The sequence below is a fragment of the Lepidochelys kempii genome, chromosome 1 (genome assembly GCF_965140265.1).
Source record: "Lepidochelys kempii isolate rLepKem1 chromosome 1, rLepKem1.hap2, whole genome shotgun sequence".
In the NCBI taxonomy this organism is placed as follows: Eukaryota; Metazoa; Chordata; order Testudines; family Cheloniidae; genus Lepidochelys; species Lepidochelys kempii.
Window position 1 is genome coordinate 304,933,836 of NC_133256.1, and position 13,763 is coordinate 304,947,598.

The window sequence follows — 13,763 nt, forward strand, 5'->3', positions numbered from 1 at the left end:
GGTATAGTGCCCTTTGGCGCACCTTCAAAAGGCCTGCTTGGGCCCACCGGAGTACCTATGTGACCCCAGCTGGGAGGTTGAGGTGGAAGAAAGCAGTTGATGTCACTTGTAACCTCTCACTTTCCTTTTATAGGGTTTCTGTCTCAGTGGTGGAGCTGAGAAGTGAGATAGAGGAAGCACTTCAGGCCCCAACAGCTAAGCCGACAGAGCATAGTGACCAAGGCCCTTGAGTCCTTCAGGCCACAAAGTCTTGTGTCCGTCTGCTCTGAGAATAATGAGAAGCTTTCAAAAGGGAGGTCCTGAATAGACTGCTGGACCTCATGAGGAAGTCCTGAGGACTGAAGCCAAGAGCACTGCCTCATGGTGACAGCAGAGGCCATCATCCTGGCTGCTGTGTTGGCTGCATCCACTGCCGCCTGGAGTGAGGTCCTGGCCATATTCTGACCCTCCTCCAAGAGGGCAGAGAATTCCTGCCTTGAGTCCTGAGGCAGAACGTCTTTGAACTTCGCTAAGGAGTCCCAGAGATTTAGTCATATCTCCCCAGTACGGCTTGGTAGTTTGAGATAGAGTCCAAAAACCACTGAGAAGAAGCCTTGCCAAAGCAAGAGAGGTTGTTCCAGCAACCATCAGAGACAATAAGAAGAAACTGAAAGGGTGCATGGCCAGTGGCACCCCTTTTACCAGTGCATGAGCACATGGCACCAGAGGGCGCTACAGCTGGCCTGATGGATACCACTGAGGGAAAAATCTTTGGCAATGATGTATGTGGCGCGTACACACCTATTGTGGAAGGGACATGAGCAAGCACTCAAAGAACTTCCTCCTCCTCATCAGTTGGTATGGGTGGGGCACTCGTTGAGATAGGGGGACACTCCCTTGAAACTGGGGGAATGTCCAGAGATCAAGAAATCCTCAGCACTGAGAAGATGTTGTTGAATAAAAGAGATTCAGGTGTCTTTGCTACTGCCAGATCCTGAGAGAATCGAAACTCTTGCATTACTGAAACAGTGGTTGATATTGAGGAGGCTGCCTGGGCAGAAGTAACTCAGGGAGAGGCAGCCAATGGTACCGAAGGTTTTGTGTGCTCCAATAAGTGACCAGTAGGTGTTGGTCTGGTCTTTTGCAGTGCCAAACGAGCTGGTAGGCTCTTTCGGTACCGGTTTAGAAGAACTGGTCTTCTCCCTACCGCTCTGATCTGCAGATGGTACCAATCTTCCAGAGCTGGAACCCTGAGAGTCCTTGGACTTTCTGGTGCTCACGGTACCTGAGGAACCTACAGCTTTGTGGGTCCTGAGTTGGAGACTGGTAGGTGCCAAAGTGGTCGTCTGAAGCGGAGACTGCCTCTTTGAGGTAGATTCTCTACTTCGAGGGCTTGAAGCCCACATCCTAGAGTCCTTTTGAGAGGATTCCAGAAATTTCCTCTTCAATGCTCTAGGGGAGTGCTGCACTGAGGAGGTCAAGGCAATCAACTTGCTCGGAGACTGTTGTATGGAGGGGGGTGAGGGTGCCCCCTGGCCAGGGTCAGAAGCCAGTCCAAGCAAGACAAAGCTTAAGTTCCCAGTTCTTTCTGGCTCTAGATTTAAATCCTAGGAAGAAATTAAACTTTTGGGCAACACGTGACTCCCCAAGTCAACAGATACACCAGGATCACCTCTGGCATGAAAGGTAGCACTTAAAACCAGGTGTGCTCTCTCAGTGTTTAAGTTCCTGTGAGGGGAGAAAAAAAACCACACACATGAAAGGACAATGGTCCTTACACTAAAAATTATATACTGTGACGGGGCAAGGCCAGATGGCTATAGAAAAGTAGTGAGAGATAGATATATTAGCTCCAGGCTAAACAAATCCCTGGTACCAGGTTAAGTGAAATGGAAGCTGCTCCAGGTCAATTAAGACACCTGGGGCCAATTAAGAACTTTCCAGAAGGCAGGGAGAATGCTAGGTTGATTGGGACACCTGAAGCCAATCAGGGGCTGGCTAAAACTAGTTAAAAGCCTCCCAGTCAGTCAGGTGGGTGTGCATGTCAGGAGCTGTGGAAGGAAGTTGCGCTGCTGGAGAGGCTGAGTAGTACACACCATATCAGGCACAAGGAAGGAGGCCCTGAGGTAAGGGTGAAGTGGAGCTTGAGGAAGTGAGGGCTGCTGTGGGGGAAGTAGCCCAGGGAATTGTACATGTCATGTTTCTAAAAGGTCAGCTACCATAGCTGATACTATTAGGGTCCCTGGGCTGGAGCCTGGAGTAGAGGCTGGGCCCAGGCTCCCCCCAACCTTTGCCCCCGATTAATCACTGAGACTGGGAGATAGCAGAGACTGTGCAAGGAAGGATAACTTCTCCTCACCTCCCTTGCTGGCTTATGATGAAAATGGCTCAGCAGACTGTGACCCTTGTCTCTAGAGAAAGAAGGGTTACGTGGAGGGTCACAGTGAGCCTCTGAGGCTAGTGAAATCCACCAGGAAACGCAGGACCCAGGGAGGCAAGGACAGAGCTTTGTCACAACTGGCGTCAGGAGTGCAACTTCATTCACAGCGTGGTGGAAGAAAGAGGTTTTAAAAAAAAAGTGCACTGGGGTTTTGGATTTTTTTTTTTTTTGGTTTTTGTTTGTTTGCTTTGTACCATATTGGAGGAGGTGGTAAGAGCTCTGGTAGAAGCCACGGCAGCCCAGCAGGAGGCCACCCGGGTTCAGGCAATGGCATAAGAGTCTATGCGGCTACAGCAGGAAACCAATCAATTATTGATGAGCCAGGCGATCCAAGATCGTGCCCTCTTGAGAGAGGTGGTGGACCAGCTGAAGATCCTCACCACCCAGGCCTGGGGGTCTGATGGGACGTGAACCCTGAGGGCCACTGGTTGTCTGCCAAAGATGACATCAGGAGATGACGTAGAGGCATATCTCCTCTCCTTCGAAAGGACTGCTCAGCATGAGGCATGGCCCCAGGAGCAGTGGGCCAGCATTCTCGCCCCTTTTTTGTGTGGAGAGGCCCAGAAGGCCTACTTTGACTTGTCTGCCACGGATGCCATTGACTATACCTGTCTGAAGGCAGAGATCCTAGCATGATCAGGGGTAATGGCAGCAGTAAGGGCCCACAGGTTCCATGAGTGGAAATACCAGGAGAACAAACCCCCGAGCTATTCGACCTCGTACACCTTGCATGGAAGTGGTTACAGCCCGAGGTGTGCAAGCCGGAGGAGATTTTGGAGACCCTGGTCATCGACCATTACATGCAGGGACTGCTGCCAGATCTCCACAAATGGGTAGGCCAGAACGATCTGTCCACATATGACGAGATGATCACATTGGTAGAAAGACAGATGACAGCCAGGGAACTGACCCGACTACCCAAGGAAGGCCCCTTTCGAAGCAAGCACCCAACCCTGGAAGGTTGGGCAGCCAAACCCCCGGGGAGTCCTCGGTGGAAGAAGAGGGGGGGGCAAAACCAGCAAGGACCCCAGAAGGAAGGGATTGGCCTGATTGGGGGGAATCCCGGGATTAAACCCCTAATCCCCAGGATAGGGGAGTGATTAAAAGCAATTATAGATGTTATGCATGTGGGGACTGGGGACACAAAGCAGCACACTGTCCCAGCACCGAGGAGCCTATGCAATGTAACTTGGGGGATTGGGAGGTCCCATGCTCCCTTATCCACCTCGAGGGGGTCGCATTAGCCCTGCATAATTACACCAGGTCAGTGAGGATAAATGGAGCAGAGACTACAACGCTTGTGGACTCTGGGAGTGCTATCACCCTCATATCGGGTAAGCTGGTAAAAAACAGTCAGCTGCTACAAGCCAAACGTGTAGCAGGGACGTGCGTGCATGGGGCCGTGAGCCATTACCCCACCATCCCAGTGGAGACAGAGGTTCAGGGAAACCCCACTGAGGTGACCGTGGGTGTAGTTCCTAAACTTCCATATCCTGTAGTCATTGGGAGGGACTATCCAGGGTTTGATAATTTACTCCCTCCGGAGAGGCTGGAGGGAGGCGGGGACCCTAAGGACAGCGACTCGTCACTGGGGGAATGTCAACACCCAATGTTTGCTGAGATTCTCAGGATCTTTTCTCAGTCCCCCGAAAGACCTGGAAGACAAAAAAAGAGAGGAAGGCTGCGAAGGCCTTGGGAACTCAGATCCTGACCCAGGGCCAGAAGACCTCCCTAGTAGGCAGATGGACGCGAGCAGCCAACAGAGAAACTTCCACCACAGAAGGTGAGCCAGAAGCTGCCCCCAGCCATGATGGCGGTGAGCCGTTGGAAGACGCAGAAGCCGGCTCCTGGGAGCTGGGGCAGGTTAGTCCTGGGAGAGAGACTTTTGGGTGGGACCAGGCGGAGGACCCCAGATACGATAACGTCAGGAAAGAGGTGGCCGAGATCGATGGGATACCCGTGGATGGGAAGGTCCGGGGTCCCTGACCTTACTTTATAGTGAAGACAGATCTCCTGTACCGCATGGTGCAAAAGGAGGAGCAAGAGATACAACAACTTCCAGTGCCACAAAAACATCAAAAAGCCATATTGAGTCTCTCCCACTGTCACCTGTTTGGAGGACACCTAGGGGTAGAGAAAACCCAGGCACGGATCCTGCGGAGGTTCTTCTGGCCAGGAGTACATGAAGATGTCCAGCGATACTGCACCTCTTGTCTGGAGTGTCAGTTACATAGCCCTCGCCCGCATTTGCGGGCTCCTTTGATACCTCTTCCAATAATAGAGGTTCCTTTCAAACGGATAGCTATGGATCTGGTAGGGCCCCTAGAGAAGACAGTTTGGGGCCACCAATATGTGCTTGTTGTACTGGACTATGCAACCCGGAAGCTGTTCCCCTGTGCAACACAGCTTCCAAGACAATAGCTAAGGAGCTAGTACAGATATTTGCCCAGGTTGTGCTACCCAAGGAGATATTGACTGATCAAGGGACACCTTTCGTGCCCAAGTTAATGAAAGGTCTCTGTTCATTGCTCCACGTACAAGCCCTACGGACCTCTGTATACCACCCGCAAACAGATGGCCTTGTGGAAAGATTCAATAGGACCCTCAAGGCCATGATCAGGAAAATGGTGAGCCGGGATGGGAAAGATTGGGATACCCTATTGCCTTACCTCATGTTTGCCATCCGAGAGGTTCCGCAAGCCTCCACGGGTTTCTCTCCATTCGAACTACTATATGGGCACCACCCTCGGGGCATATTGGATATAGCCAGAGAAGCCTGGGAAGAGGAGCCAAATCCCGGAAGGAACATAGTTGAGCATGTACTGCAGATGAGAGATCAGATAGCCCAAGTTACGCCTATTGTACAGGAGCACTTGGAGAGAGCACAGGAGACCCAACAAACCCATTATAACCACCAAGCAAAGCTTCGACAGTTCCAACCAGGGGATCAGGTGATGGTACTGGTGCCCACAGCAGAAAGTAAACTGTTGGCCCAGTGGCAGGGACCCTACGAAATAATCAAAGCCATGGGAGAGGTGAACTATAAGGTGCAGCAGCCAGGCCGCCGGAAATAGGAGCAAATTTACCACATCAATCCTCTAAAACCTTGGCACAATCAAGAGGCATGCTTAGTTATGCAGGAGACTCTTCCTCAGGAGGATAACTTGCACGAGCAAGTGAGGATATCATCCGACTTGCCGCTGATCCAAAAGATCGAAGCAGCAGACATGATTAATCGCAACAGAGATGTGTTCTCTACAAAACCAGGGCGGATGACTGAGACCTAACACCATAGCCGCACGATTCCCGGAGCCAAGGTAACATTGAGACCCTACCGAATCCCAGCAGCCAAAAGAGAAGAAATCAAGGCCGAAGTAAAGAAAATGTTAGAATTAGGGGTTACTGAAGAATCTTACAGTCAGTGGTCCAGTCCAATTGTTCTAGTGCCTAAACCTGACGGTACCATGAGATTCTGTAATGACTTTCGCCGACTGAATAAAATATCCCAGTTTGATGCATACCCCATACCACACATCGACGAACTGGTTGACCGACTGGTTGACCGATTCTTGACTACACTGGATCTGACAAAAGGGTACTGGCAGATTCCTCTGACCAAAGAAGCTAAAGAAAAGACAGCACTGTCCACCCCGGATGGGCTATTCCAGTACACCGTCCTCCCTTCTGGGCTACATGGGGCCCCAGCCACATTCCAGCGCCTCATGGATAAGCTGCTGTGCCCCCATACTAGTTATGCATGTTGATGTCATCATCTATATGCCAGACTGGGGACCCACTTAGAGAAAGTTGAGGCAGTACTGCGCACCTTAAGGCGGGCTGGCCTCACTGTTAATCCCGCTAAATGCGCCATAGGGCTAGCAGAGGCTAGGTACCTGGGATATATTGTGGGAAGGGGCATAGTGAAGCCCCAAACGAACAAGCTAGAGGCAATTCAAAACTGGCCCCGGCCGACCTGAAAGAAGCAGGTCCGTGCGTTCCTAGGTGTGGTAGGCTACTACCGACTGTTTATTCCCCACTTTGCCACTAGGGCAAGTCCCCTAACGGACCTGGTGAAGGCCCGAGGTCCAGACATGGTAAAGTGGACTGACACAGCAGAGGGGGCATTTACAGACCTTCGGACGGCCCTCTGTAATGACCCCTTGCTCATAGCCCCGGACTTTAATAGGGAATTTATTTTACAAACAGATGCTTCCAAGGTGGGGTTGGGAGCAGTTCTGTCGCAAATGGTGGGAGAAGAGGAACACCCGATCCTCTACCTAAGCAGAAAGCTTCTCCCAAGAGAACAGAAATATGCAGTAGTTTGAGAGAGAATGCCTTGCTGTCAAATGGGCTATGGAGACATTGCGTTATTACCTCTTAGGCTGGCGATTTACTCTTGTGATGGACCATGCACCCCTCCAGTGGATGCAGCAGAATAAGGAAAAGAATGCAAGGGTCACCAGGTGGTTCTTATCCCTCCAACCATTCCAGTTCCGCATACGGCACAGGGCTGGATGCCACCATGGCAACGCTGATGGTCTGTCACGAGCATACTGCCTGGCGTCCCAAGTTGCCCAACTCTATGGTGTTGAGCGGGGTGGGGGAGGGAGGGATAGGTGACAGGGCAAGGCAAGATAGCTATAGAAAAGTAGTGGGAGATAGATATATTAGCTCCGGGCTAAACAAATCCCTGGTACCAGGTTAAGTGAAATGGAAGCTGCTCCAGGTCAATTAAGACACCTGGGGCTAATTAAGAACTTTCCAGAAGGCAGGGAGAATGCTAGGTTGATTGGGACACCTGAAGCCAATCGGGGCTGGCTAAAACTAGTTAAAAGCCTCCCAGTCAGTCAGGTGGGTGTGCATGTCAGGAGCTGTGGAAGGAAGTTGTGCTGCTGGAGAGGCTGAGTAGTACACACCATATCAGGCACAAGGAAGGAGGCCCTGAGGTAAGGGTGAAGTGGAGCTTGAGGAAGTGAGGGCTGCTGTGGGGGAAGTAGCCCAGGGAATTGTACATGTCATGTTTCTAAAAGGTCAGCTACCATAGCTGATACTATTAGGGTCCCTGGGCTGGAGCCTGGAGTAAAGGGTGGGCCACCTTTGCCCCCTGATTAATCACTGAGACTGGGAGATAGCAGAGACTGTGCAAGGAAGGATAACTTCTCCTCACCTCCCTTGCTGGCTTATGATGAAAATGGCTCAGCAGACTGTGACCCTTGTCTCTAGAGAAAGAAGGGTTACGTGGAGGGTCACAGTGAGCCTCTGAGGCTAGTGAAATCCACCAGGAAACGTGGGACCCACGGAGGCAAGGACAGAGCTTTGTCACAATACCTATATGTGTGCATAAGTGAACACTAACTAGTAGATAAGATTCCAGAATAACAGCTGTGTTAGTCTGTATTCACAAAAAGAAAAGGAGTACTTGTGGCACCTCAGAGACTAACCAATTTATTTGAGTATAAGCTCTCGTGAGCTACAGCTCACTTGCTCACGAAAGCTTATGCTCAATAAATTAGTTAGTCTCTAAGGTGCCACAAGTACTCCTTTTCTTTTTTAGTAGATAAGAGAAAAATACAGTAGAGGTCATCTCTACTTGGACACTGCTGAGGCGGATGAGAACAAACTGAGGGTGGTTTGCCTGCCTAGCTCCATATAGCTACAGTGTAGAACATGAGGCTGCATGGGGTGAATGCATGCTGAATTGGCACTGCTCCCTAAAATCTCCAATCTGAGGCACATGGGATGCATGTGCACCTAGAATGGAGCATCCATAGGGACACTACTCAAAGAACATAAATTAGTGACTATCTTTGAAAAGTTTAGTCTGTCATCATATAGGAACTCTGTGGCAGAGGCAGGGATAGAATCCAATTCTTCAAGGCAGCATTCATCTACCCTTAATCTTGAAACTGTCCTGTTCCTGCATTCTTCTGCCTCATTCACTACATACCTTCCAACTTCTACAATAAATGAGGCAAGGGCCTTATAGACAGACTCTTCCACTACAAAACCTTGATTCATGCTGCCAGCAGATCCATCTTGTGCACTGAATGAGGGTGGGGTCCAGTGGAAAAAATATGATATGATCATGCAATGATATATCATCATACATACAAAGGGTCCAAATTGCAACCTTAATTCTGGCATTTCCTAACAGGAGTGCTTGATGTTACAACTTTAAAAGAATGTTATTAATGTTGTTGTCCATGTTATTTTATAAAAAAAATTTAGTTTTTCTTTACAAAATGCAGATGCCTATGAGAGAGAGTAATATAAAGAATTAGAATAAATCCCCAGACATACAAAGCCTGAAAATAGAGAGGGGAAATTAATCTGAACTCACTTTTTATTTACTGTCTCATCATTATACAACATAGGATGGAGAAGGGCAGGCAATAGGTTACTTTTTCAGTTAATTTTATTAATTAATTTAATTAAACATGATATGAATGCAAAACCCATAGTATAGCAAATTCATAATTTTCTTTATCCTCAATTTATATTACCATGTAAAAGAATTTAAATAGTTGCATACACTCAATTAACTGATGAGATTTTTTTCATGAATCACACTGGTCAATATTGTTGCATGACAAAGCCAGCACACTACTGTCCACGACAACCCAAGTGAACAATAACACATAGAAATAGAATAACAGCACATGTCAGACAACAGAGAAACAGCAACGTTATCAGCAATGTTGTTGTAGCCATGTTGGTCACAGGATATTAGAGTGACAAGGAGGGTGAGGTAATATCTTATATTGGAGCTCTTCTTTGGATCAGCTCTGCGTAGCTGGAAAACTTGTCTCCTTAACCAACAGAAGTTGCTCCAATAAAAAATATTACCTCACCAACCTTGTGTCTTTATTTTCAGCAATAGCACATCACTGAGACACCAAGAAAGAAAGAAAAAATACTATAATGTCTCAAGTAATGGTGACAGCGTAAGGAACAGAAGAGATGGCCCATACCTCTCACTACTTCTTTTGTTGCCTCCCCAACCGTAGGAGAAAATCATGCGGGCGAGATAGAGAAAGAGCCTAGCAGTTTCCTCACTTCAAGACTGCTCCTATTAGGGAAAGGAGGTTCCCAGAACCTGATCCTTTCCCATGCCTGCTCCTTGAGTTTTACACATGTGGTCTTTAACAATATTTCCATTGACAGTTTAAGATTAACAAATGAAATATTTTACCGGCAAGCAACACTGGGATTGGCATTCCTTGACAGAAGTAGTTCCACAGTCTTCAAAATCTGCTCCTCTGAAGCACGTGCAGTACATGCAGCCATTAATACAGTATATTGATCTGAATTGAAAATTACAATTGGAGGATTGTGATGTCAACAAATAACGTACTCCTTGTAACAATCTGAAGCAGAGTGTTTTTAATATTATTACATCTTTACAACAGTTCAGACAGATTCTCAAGTTTGATAAAATAAAGTATTTGATCTTTGGAAACAACTGAAAGATTTGAGAATGTTCAGCTCAGTTAAGGTAAATGAAGCCATTAAGACAGATGAAACCACTCAGGAAGAGGAAGGAGAAGCAACTGAGGAAGACAATGAAATAGTAATTGAAGAGTAGGAAAAACCCAAGACCAAGCTTAAAAAAATAATCAGGTATATTAAGTGGTCTTATTTTCAAAGAACTGAACACTTTTAGGACATATAGGTGAATTTAAGTATAAGGAAAGGAAAAAATTGTCTTCTATAGAACAGTGGTTCTCAACAACAGGTATGTGTATTCCTGGGGGTACAGAGGTCTTCCAGGGGCTACATCAACTCATCTAGATACTTGCCTAGTTTTACAACAGGCTACATAAAAAGCACTAGCAAAGTCAGTATAAACAAAAATTTCATACAGACAAAATGAGAAAGTAAGCAATTTTTCAGCAATAATGTGCTGTGACACTTTCGTATTTTTATGTCTGATTTTGTAAGCAAGTAGTTTTTAAGTGAGGCGAAACTTGAGGGGTACACAAGAGAAATCTGACTCCTGAAAAGGTGTAAAGTAGTCTGAAAAGGTTGAGAACCACTGCTATAGAAAGTATTTGAAAAGACTGAATTTTGAAACAAAGTAACTACACAAAATGAAATTTCCCACAAGTCATTTTTCAACTTCCATGAGCAGAAAGATAATGCAGTTGATTAATATATTGATCTTAGTAATGCATTTGACATACTGGTTGACAAAATCTTATTCAAAATGTATATAAATTAGATACCAACACTGACACATTGACTGAATGCAGGCAGGACTTTAAACAAAGGGCAATGATAAACCAATCAATTTGCGGGGGGGGGGGTGGTATCTAGAGGTGCATTGGAGAGATTAGTGTTGGGTATTTATTTAACATTCATAAGCTAAAAACTGAATTTTATTAACATGCTGATTCTAAATTTAGTTAACAAATCTGAGAAAAATAATCTGAAAACTGAAATACAAATATTCAAAAGGAAGGAGAAAGCTGGAGAGCAATAATGCTGAGAGAGAGCTTGGAGTGATGGCTAGTCTAAAATTAGATAATGTGGCTGCAAAAAAGGCCAAAGCACTTTTGTGCCTCAAACACAGCTATCACGTCAGATCAAAGAATACATCAGTTTTAGGTGCCACTACACACAGAATACTACATTTAGTTCTAGGTACCTCATTACCTGAAAGATTGAAATCTTTCAGTTATTCTGAAGATTGCAATATGATTATTAGGAGTAGGAGCCAGGGACTGACTTGTGAAGAATATAAGTAGGGCACTACCAAATTCACGGCCATGAAAAACATGTCACGGACCATGAAATATGGTCTTTTACGTGCTTTTACCCTATACTATACAGATGTCACAGGAGAGACCACATTTCTCAAATTGGGGATCCTGACCCAAAAGGAAGTTGCAAGAGGGGTTGCAAGGTTATTTTAGGTGGGCTGCAGTACTGCTACCCTTACTTCTGCACTGCCTTCAGAGCTGGGTGGCCAGAGAGTGGTGGCTGCTGACTGAGGGCCCAGCTCTACAGGCAGCAACACAGAAGTAAGGGTGGCAATACCATACCATCCTTACTTCTGCACAGCTACTGGTGGCAGCTCTGCCTTTAGAGCTGGACTCCTGGCCAGCAACAGCTGCTCTCCAGCTGCCCAGCTCTGACGGCAGTGCCGCCGTCAGCAGCAGCGCAGAAGTAAAGGTAGCAGTACCACAATCCCCTGACAATAACCTTGCAATCCCGCAACAACTCCTTTTTGGGTCAGGCCCTCTACAATTACAACACCATGACATTTCAGATTTAAATAGCTGAAATCATGAAATTTATGATTTTTAAAATCTTATGACCGTGAATTTGGTAGAGCCCGAAATATAAGAAAGCATCTCAACTTACTAAAGCCAAACTGTGACAGGGAAGATAATTATTGATGCAAAATGCTTAAAATGTGGGTTTCACTCCTTTAGCATAATGTCAGAAATCATTTTCATAGTTCTGCGTTTTTCATGTAAAAAACTTATAAAAGCAAACATGAGACAATGGGTAAATATGATTTCATTCTAAGGGTAGTCTACACTTAGTCTAGAGATATCATGCATAATACCCTCAATTCACACACCACTCCCCATGGACATCAATGACAGGTCTGCACTAAGATCAAAGGTAAAATAAGGCCTTTATGTAGTAATTAAACTTAAATATAATAAATGTATTCAGTACTTGTCGGTCACACTCAACATTACACAGTGGGAAAATTATTATTTATATTACCATTGCATCTAGGAGCCTTAGTCACAGAAAATATGCTTAACTTCAGGATCTCTACCATTTGATTCTCTTCCCCATCCTCTTCTGTCTGATATCTAGCTCCCTTCCTCCCTATGCATATCTGTATTCCCACATACACACCTCTTGGGCACCACTGTAATACTACTAAGATCAGCAATGAGAGCAAATTTTTACATTTAGTACCATCATTAGCCTTTATACTTAACAACCAATTAATAAATAGAAGTTGTGGAAGTTTTTTTTTCTTTCTGCAAGCTCAGGAAGATTTACATTTAGTTCACCATTGGATGGTTATCTTTGCAACTACTAGGGCTACAATCTATATGATAAGATTCCAGAAAAGTCACTCTTTGTGTCATTTGCCTAAAATATCTGCTGAGTCAGCATGAAGTGATGGGTGATTGAAAACTATTTTTGTTCAAAGTATCACCAGATTCTACCATCACTGGGTTTCACAGTCTGTTACCATTCAATTTTTAAGTTCTCAGCCACTTTGACTTTACAAATTACACCTGTAAAATGCACAGCTACAGTAATGCATGTATTTATGCCATGTCAAGTGTCCTAGGCCACTGTAAGATCAGAGATAACTCAACCAATCACTACTTTTACGCTACAGCTAATTTGCATGCAGCAATTTCATTGGTTGTATGAGGAAGACTGCACAGATGTTGGATTACTTGGGCCCGACGTCTGGGTCTGAAGAATCTGAATGTGCCAGACAGGCAAATACAGCTGGTTGAAATTTTTTTCATCAGAAAGATGTTGGTGTCTCCTCCCCATGGCCTTTTGACCAAAATGAAACTTTATTTTGGGGCAAAATGTTTCCTTTTTGATTAAGAGTTTCAAAATTGTGTGTCTTTTTGGTGAGGAAAAGACTTTCCAGTAAAAGAGCAAAGGAGAGAGACAAAAAAGTGAAAGTGTTTTTCCTCAGTGAAATGAGATTTCATCAAAAAACAAGTTCACGGTGGTTTCAAAGAGAATGAAAGTTATTTTTCCACATTTTTTGCAAAAGCTACTTTTTTTTTTAAACCAACTCTATAGGCCACATAAACATATCACGTAGATCTCGTTTTGAAACTACTGATCTAAAATATGCTGTTTGGCTAGGCAATAAATTAAAGTATTAAGGGGAAGAAAACTATTTGTAAGGTGCAATAATGTTATCGACTTAATACCAAAGAAAGAGAAACTATTTAGAGCAGCACAAAATGGCCTAACTTGAAATATAGGAACTGCTATATTGGATCAGACTAGTAGTCCATCTAAGTCCAATACCCTGTCCCTAATGGTGGCCACTTGCAGATATTTCAGAAGATATAAAAACTCTAAAATGGAGAGCTATGGAATAATCTTACAACAGAAGACATTTCTTCCTAACCCCCATTAGTTAGCACCTAGCTAATGCCTTAAAGTATGAGTAAATTCCAGCCATGCCCAACCATGTCCCTTCCACCAAGAGAAATGCTGGAGTTAGTGGTATAGAGACAGTTATGCCACTTGGTGTCATATGGAAATTCCCCCATGTAAATTTAAGTCCTCTTTGCACTACCAGAATGGCACAGAGCAGGATCTGGCTCACAGA

The 13,763-nt window shown here is 45.4% G+C and overlaps 1 protein-coding gene across 3 annotated transcripts in view; it reads right to left on the bottom strand.

Moving 5' to 3' along the window:
* ASZ1 (ankyrin repeat, SAM and basic leucine zipper domain containing 1) overlaps window positions 1-13,763 on the bottom strand; it is a 108,816-nt gene that overhangs the window by 78,322 nt on the left and 16,731 nt on the right. The window contains exons 4-5 of one of the 3 annotated variants that reach the window (XM_073331643.1): window positions 9,612-9,723; window positions 5,089-5,241 (exon numbers count right to left, since the gene is read on the bottom strand). The exons of 1 other annotated variant lie outside the window; for it this stretch is intronic. In XM_073331643.1, the coding sequence (XP_073187744.1) occupies window positions 5,089-5,241; window positions 9,612-9,723 (265 nt within the window). The remainder of the gene's footprint in view (window positions 1-5,088; window positions 5,242-9,611; window positions 9,724-13,763) is intronic. One more of the 3 variants, XM_073331653.1, reaches the window with a different exon arrangement.